The following is a 7,916-nucleotide window of genomic DNA, read 5'->3' on the forward strand; positions in this document are numbered from 1 at the left end:
GAAAGGATCCCTGGGATAGGGGCATCCCCTTGAGTCAACTACTAAAGAAGAGGCCTGAGCCTATCATGAGCCCCTGAGGACTCTTCTAAAGTGCAGCAGTTTCTGCTTCCAAATCCTTTTGAGAGAAGAGCTGAGATATATGAGGATAAAGCCAGCTGCTTTCTTCCCAGCTCCCTCCTTCTCAAACTTCTCTCACTGTAGGTGGAAAGCTGTGCTGGAGTTGCAAGAAGCTAGTGGAAAGGACCAAGAATTGTACTTCAGACTGAGGCCTTTGACCAGAGCTGGAACTGCAGAAAACCAGGAAATAGGTGACAGGTGTGGTGAGGGAGAAACGACGAGGGCACTCTCAATAACCTCCCACACCCTGTCCTGTGCCTAGATATCAGCCCCACCCTCTTGCCCCCAATGCAATTTCCTTCTTGCCTGTATTATGGCTTTTCAACGGAAGGAGAAGTCTTGACAGTCCCATCCAAATGTTTTATCTACAAATTCCGTCCCTCCTCCTATCACAGAGGATGCTTGCTTCATTTTTATGCCAAACAATGTGAGCCATCTCCAAGAAGTCTTAGCTGGATCCTATCACTTCTCACCTCCTATCATGGCTCCTCCCAGCCCCCACAAGAATCCCCATCCCGTTTAGGAAGTTGCTACAGTATTCAGGAAAGAGATAATGAGGCCTGTACGAGGAAGATGACAAGGTAAGGTAGGAGATACATTTCTTAGTGATCCTTCTGCCACATGCCACATCCTTGAAGCACCTTAGGTGAGTGACCATCTTCCCTTATCTGGGTATTAATTTCCCAAATCTATCATTTTTTTTTTTTTTATCATTTTCATATCCTCTTAGGATAAACGTGTAGGCTACCAAAGAGCTGCAAGTGTTGACTGAGTACTTTCTGTGAATGGGGCCTGCTTTTAAACACTTTTGGGAGAGACAAAAAAACAGAATACAAATCCTGTCGTCAAGTGTGAGCGTCTTGGCTCTGGAAACAGGATATGGGTACGGGACAATGACTCCTAAACATTGGACTAAACATTTACTGCAGAGAAGTTTCTTGGGTTCTATTGATAAGAGGAAGAAGAATGGCTCTATTCACTCTCTTACTCTGAGATTCTGATTCCGGGAGCAGAAGATCTTGCATGAACTTCAAAGGAAATAAAGCTTACAGACTGATGGACTCTTTGTGCTTATGTGGGAAGAATTAGAACAGATAATTTTTTCTTTGTGTGAGGTTGGGTTGGCAGGTCACAGGATACTTAGTGATGTTCAGAAGAAGCATGCAGGAAGTTGGTGGACATGGAGATTCAGAGATAGAGTGAAACATGTTTCGATTTATGGAAAATGCATATTCAGGATGTTAAAGGTGAAACAGATATGTGGGATCATTTCACAGTGATTAATAGAGCTCCTGTCATCTACCAGGTGCTGTTCTAAGTACTGGAGATATAACAGTTAAAAAAAAAAAAAGCCCCTACTGTCATAGAGTTGGTTGCTATACATCGACTTCTCATTCTTGGAAAAAATTGACAAGTATTAGTAAGACTTGGCAAAAATACTTTCCAATGAGAAGAAGATTTTATTCTGATGCAAGTAACCAAGGCTTGTGGGGAGTTTCTTAGAACTTCCACCCTGGATACATTTTGAATTAGGAGCTAACCAACCAGTCTAAGTCCATATCAGATGGGTGGAAGGGAGGGTCTTCTGCAAAAAGTCTTAAGGTTTATTTTTCAGTAGTCTGGTAGTTGGTGAAATGTTCAACACCTAGTGTATATGCTAGAGGCTGGGGATATAGAAGTGAATAAAGCACAATCCCTTTACTTCAAGTCCCTTCATTTCAAAATATTGTGGGCGTTTGTGGGAAGGAATAGATATTGGAGAACAAAAGGGTGACTCTATACTCTTGTTAGGTGGTTTTTGTAGCAGTAACAGATGAGAGAAGATGGTGTCACTTTGATGACTAAGGTGTGACTGATCCAAGCCATGCTCTCTCCAATAGCCTCATATACATGAAAGAGTTGCATAACTGAAAAGGAATATAGAAGAAGAATTGATGCATTTTGACTGCGGTGTTGGCAAAGAATATTAAGTATAGTGTGGACTGCCAAATGAATGAACAAGTCAGTCTTAGAAGAAATACAACCAGAACGTTTCTTGGGAGCAAGAATGGTGAGATTTTGACAGACTTACTTTGGATACATCGTCAGGAAAAACCAACAGCTAGAAAAGGACATCATCTTTTGTAAAGTAGGGGCCCACAAAAATGAGGGGCATCCTCAGTGAGGTAGATTGACACAATAGCTTCAACAACGGGCTCAAACATACCAACAATCATGAAGATGGTACAGGACTGGGCAATGTTTCATTCTGTTACACAAAACGTTATTGTGAGTTGGAGCCAATTCGATGGCAACTAATAACAGCAACAACAAAAAAGAGAATAGAGTCTGGAAAAAACTGGTAAACTCAATGTTGAAGGATTAGACAGAAGAAAAGAAAAAAAATGAACAAGAGAAGAGGGAAAGATTAAAATATTGTTAAGAAAAAGGGTATTTGGTGTGGAAGCCAGAGGTCAGTATTGCTGAAGAGGTGAGAGAGTTCTCCTGTGATGAAAATTAAGGAGTTGAGAGATGTGTGGAGGAAGAGTCATATGAACAGAAAAATCAACATGAATATTAATGAAGAATCAAAAAAAGAAGCTCCTCATTTTCTCAGTAAGCTGGCAGCAGGGTTGTATTTAGTGAGATTTGTGGGTGTGGAAAAGACCTGGAAGGTATATTCTAGAGCACTGCTCTCCAAAAGAACTTTCTGCTGTGATGGAATTATAATGTACCTACATTGTCTAATATGGTAGCCACCAGTCACTTACAGTAATTGAGCACTTAAGAAGTGTATTCTGTGAGTGAGAAACCAAGTTTTTAATTTTATTTAATTTTAATAAATACACATTTAAACTTAAATAGCCACATGTGGCTCATGGGAACTGTATCAGACAACATAGTTCTAGAGAAAGTGTAGAGGTTCTATGATTAATCGAGAATGGCAGGCACTCAAATCTGAGATTTCAGAACAGAAATGATTGGGAGTTTGGTTTGATTGGCATGTAGGATGGTGCCAGTGTATGTTTGACAGAAATATAGTAAACATATTTTTACTTCTTTTATCGCGGTATTCCTGACATCACTAAGAACACAGAAAATACTACCTCTTCTCCATTTCTTTCTGAATGCTGTCTTGTAGTATGAATCCTATTGAGTATTCTATTTATTCAATGAGACTACAAGTTCCTTGAGTGCAGGAAACATGAACTATGTTTCTCCATGTCTATGAGGACTCCTAACTTATTTTAAATAGGGTTTAGGAATGCAAAAAAAGAGCTAATCCACCCAGGTGGGATATCAGAGCTTGAATTCTGTAATTTTATGTGCCTAGAAGGTGTACATAGAAGGTGAAGGAAGCCTGTGAAAATCAACAAGGAGAATTTCCAGAAGCCACGTCAGTCTCCAATACCACAGCAACCCATCCGGCTGCCTTCTTGTTGGTAGAGATTCCAGGTTTGGAGCACCTGCACAGCTGGATCTCCATTCCCTTCTGCTTTGCCTATACACTGGCTCTGCTGGGCAACTGCACCCTGCTCTTCATCATCCGCTCTGATGCAGCCCTCCATGAGCACATGTACCTCTTCCTGGCCATGTTGGCAGCCATTGACCTGGTCCTGTCCTCTACAACACTGCCCAAAATGCTTGCCATATTCTGGTTCAGGGATAGGAAGATCAACTTCTATGCCTGCCTGGTTCAGATGTTCTTTCTTCACTCCTTCTCCATCATGGAGTCAGCAGTGCTGCTGGCCATGGCCTTTGATCGCTACGTGGCCATCTGCAAGCCCCTGCACTATACCACAGTGCTGACCAGGGACCTGATCACCAGGATTGGCATGGTTGCTGTAGCCCGAGCTGTGACACTAATGACTCCACTCCCTTTCCTGGTCAAACTCTTCCACTATTGCCGAGGCCCAGTGATTGCCCACTGCTACTGTGAACACATGGCTGTGGTAAGGCTGGCCTGTGGAGACACACGCTTCAACAATACCTATGGCATTGCTGTGGCCATGTTTATTGTGGTGTTGGATCTGCTGTTTGTTATCCTATCTTACATCTTTATCCTTCGGGCAGTTTTACAGCTTGCTTCTAAGGAAGCTCGCAATAAGGTGTTTGGGACATGTGTCTCTCACATAGGTGCCATCCTGTCCACCTATACACCTGTGGTCATCTCCTCAATCATGCACCGTGTGGCCCGCACAGTTGCTCCCCATGTCCACATACTGCTTGCTATCTTCTATTTGCTTTTCCCACCCATGGTCAACCCCATCATCTATGGTGTTAAGACCAAGCAGATTCGTGATCAGTTGCTCGGTCTATTCCAGAGAAAGGATGTGTAGATGGATAGCTGTTTTCTCACACCCATGTCCAGTACTATGTGGATGCTGGTTTGATGTAGATGAGAAAATCTAAAGTAGGAAAATAGCATAGTTTTCATGTTGGCAATTCTCAAATATGATAAGGAAAGAGGTCCCATTTCTCACAGAGCCACCAGTTAGGTCAGGCCTGGTTTGTCCCTACCCTCTGGTCTGATAGCAAAGGTTTGACCCCCCGATACTCATCGACTTCTTGAGTGATTAAGGAAGGCATAAAAATCGTCCAAAGTGATATACTCTGAGCAGGCATTGTCATCTAGGTGAAAAGACAGTGGAAATACTGGCTAAGATTGGCCCAATTGCATAGATTTTGGTGAGCTCTTCATCTAGGCTGTGAGTGAAGAATTCAACCCCAAATTCAGTAATCCAAAGGCCAACACTGAAATTACCTGTATATATTTTCTGAAAAGTGGCCTTCTGTCTCTGCCTGAACATAGCCACTGTTTGTTAACCTACCACCTCACAAGACTATTGGCTCTACAGTTAGAGTTTCACTTACAAGGAGACTTATTCCTTCTGTTAAGTCAGTTCCTTTTTTAATTTCCTTTCCTTGCTTTATCCATGCTCATGGTCAGTTTATTTATGGAACACTTAGCAAAGGAGCCCTCTGACATCCCTTTATATTAATGTATAAGATCACTGAACTAACTGTTTACATACATATGTATTGTGTCTCCAAAACTTCTCATAGTATCTAGAAAGAATAAATTTTTGAATGAGGAGGTAACTATCATCTTTGAGTTATAGGCTGGGAAGCACACTTCTGTCTTGAAATTGAGACTTTTGGAGATAAATAAGAAAATAAATAGTTACAATATGTAGTTGTGGTAGACTATATTATTGTTGGGGCTCTGGTGGCACAATATTATTGTTGGGGCTCTGGTGGCACAATGGTTAAGAGGTCGGCTGCTAACTGAAAGATTGGCAGTTTGAATCCACCAGCCACTCCTTGAAAGCCCTATGTGGTATTGGAATTGACTCAACGGCAATGGGTTTGGTTTTTGGTATATTATTTTTACAGATATTCTTTTGTTCTGGGAGGAGTATTTCCTATCCCCACTGATGTTAAACCAGGTCATGTCACTTGCTTTGGCCAACAGAATTTTAGTGGCCTTGAAATGTGTCATTGTGAACAGAAAATTTAAAATGTGATTGCATAGCTTGGCTCAGTTTCTCTTGGTCTTCTGCCACAAGAATTAGAATGTCCCACATCAGGGTTTCTCTTTCACTATGGACCCAGGATGGAGAAAAGACATGGAGCAGATGTGAATCTGATTCACAGCCTGGAGTATAGAACAGATGGCCCAAAGTGTTCATACAGCACAGGTAAGGCTTTGTTGTTGTTGTTGTAAATCACTGAGATTTTGGGGTTGTTTGCTTCACAGCATAACTCAGGGAAAGCCGATTGCTGGAGCTGTGAGCTCTATATTGCACTTCAACTTAATACAGTTCGAGGCTGTGTATTTGAAGGAAAATGAAGAAAATGCATTATTCCTTCTTCTAATCTATTCTACAAATGATACTGGATTTCCCTCATGTTTCTGCTTCTCTTTGTCTCCTTCTTATGCAAACGCTCATACCTGAGCATTCTTTTAGTTAGTTCTTTTTCACAGGTGCTTTCATATAACTCCTTCTTAAAGGCTTACTCACGCTACCATGTTCTTCTACTATTCATTTTATGACCATATTGTGCCCCTAGTAACAATTCTGAAGAAACTCGTCCAATTATAAGGAAGAGAGAACCTGGTAGGCTCTGTAAAAGCATCTCCAGACCTCGGTTGTTGTGTCACAGCTTGCAGCACAGGCACCTGTGAAAGGTGACGGGTTCAGTGAATGCCTGGACGGTTCCCGGGGACGTCAGTCCTCCTGCCAACCAGTTCACGGTGCTGGACGGTGAGGAAGAAAGTGGTACGGACAAAGGGCCTCTGACTTTGTGCCCTGAGGCCTAGCCACCCCTGCTTTTTTGCCTTTCCCTCTATGATTCCAGCTGACACCAAGAAGCTAAACTGGAGGAGATGCTGCTGTATTTTTAACCCATATAGAGACACAAAACTCTTGTCTGTTTTGCCTCAGCAGAGTTGGGATATTTTGTGTGACAGATTAGATTACTGTTTAAAAATTTCACTCTCTTCCCTCCCTACCTGGAGGTGGCTGCAGTATACTTTCTCACATACTGACTATGGGCTTGGCTAGGCGCCCCAGTTTGGCCAATGGGGTATTAGCAGATTTGGTGCAATCAGAGACTTGAAATTTGCTTATGCAGTTGGGCTTTGTCTTTTCTGACTCTACAATCACAATGAGAACAATGTGCCCTGCTTATCCCGCTTGTCCAAGGAGGGTGAGAGTCATGTGGTGCAGAGCTGCCTGGACGACTGGCAACTTGAAGCAGAGCCTCACAGCCAAGCCCAGCTTCAACCAGCCAATACTCAGCCAATCTGCAGATGCTGAAGTGAACCCAGCTGAGATCAGCAGTCATTTCAGGCAATCTCCAGATGTATGAGAAATAAAGGCTTATTGTTGTGTGCCACTGAGGTTTTGTGGTTATTTGTTCCACAGTGATAACTGACTCTTACATTTAGAAGTTAATTATTAATCTATCATTATTATTTAGTAAATTTAAAACAGTATAATTCATTAGACAAATGTCTCCAGGCTGCAAAATTTTCTTTTCCCTTATGTTTGGTGCCAGAATAACCTTGCCTATTAGGTGATACTCATACACTCCCATAGAGAGTGATTTTGTCCCCCATACAAGGCTAATAGTACATAAACTCCATTAACTTGTAATAAAAATACACATTCTTAGCTTTACTTAAAAATGATGAGTTATTTCCCATCTTTTATCAACATTGTGTGCTTAAATGAAATATAGCACCCATGAAAACAAACACAGATAATACATGCATGTTATTTTTGAACTGGAAGTTCAACACTTACATAAACAATACAAGACTATGTGTGTGCAGTAATTCAAGCTTAATTGTAAAATGTCCAGCCACTCGTGCACTCTAGTTTTGCATGGCCCGGAGTCTGAGTAATTTTTAGTGAACACATTGCTTAGCCAGTGCCTGAACATGGATTCCTGATTGACACAGATACTCATTTTAGCTAGGACACCCTCAGCTTGATGAACATTTCATGGGTGCTTTGCTCAGGATAACTACATGCACTAGCTTAGAAAAGAAGTTTTGACTCCATTGTTCTAGGGTGTAACAGGATCTGGAATTTATAGAAGATTCTCAGGTAATTCTAAAGTGCAGACATTTTTGGGAACTAATGCCCACCCAGAGGCCGTATTACAAAGGTGCGGTATTGCTAAGATTTGGTGAAATCTACTTTTATCACACTGTATGAGAAAATGAAATAAATATATTGTGAGATGTTTGGCAGACATATCCCTGGCTATTATATCCTTTTTTTTTTCTATTTTACTTGTGATGTTTA

At 41.5% G+C, this 7,916-nt stretch overlaps 1 protein-coding gene across 1 annotated transcript; it reads left to right on the forward strand.

The window, feature by feature from the left end:
* Positions 1-2,666: 2,666 nt before the first annotated feature.
* On the forward strand, positions 2,667-4,436 carry LOC126079024 (olfactory receptor 52K1-like). Its single transcript, XM_049889900.1, has 2 exons — positions 2,667-2,771; positions 3,444-4,436. Exons 1-2 carry the CDS (start codon positions 2,667-2,669, stop codon positions 4,434-4,436), a joined length of 1,098 nt encoding a protein of 365 aa, XP_049745857.1.
* Positions 4,437-7,916: the final 3,480 nt, after the last annotated feature.

This window comes from Elephas maximus, chromosome 7, assembly GCF_024166365.1.
Source record: "Elephas maximus indicus isolate mEleMax1 chromosome 7, mEleMax1 primary haplotype, whole genome shotgun sequence".
NCBI classification, from domain to species: domain Eukaryota; kingdom Metazoa; phylum Chordata; class Mammalia; order Proboscidea; family Elephantidae; genus Elephas; species Elephas maximus.

What these genes read in the sequence shown, in the direction of transcription:
- LOC126079024 (XM_049889900.1), top strand. Translation starts at nt 2,667, where the DNA reads ATGAATATTAATGAAGAATCAAAAAAAGAAGCTCCTCATTTTCTCAGT. An exon ending in GTGTGGAAAAGACCTGGAAG is followed by an intron (nt 2,772 to 3,443) that starts GTATATTCTAGA and finishes AGGTGTACATAG; the next exon opens with AAGGTGAAGGAAGCCTGTGA.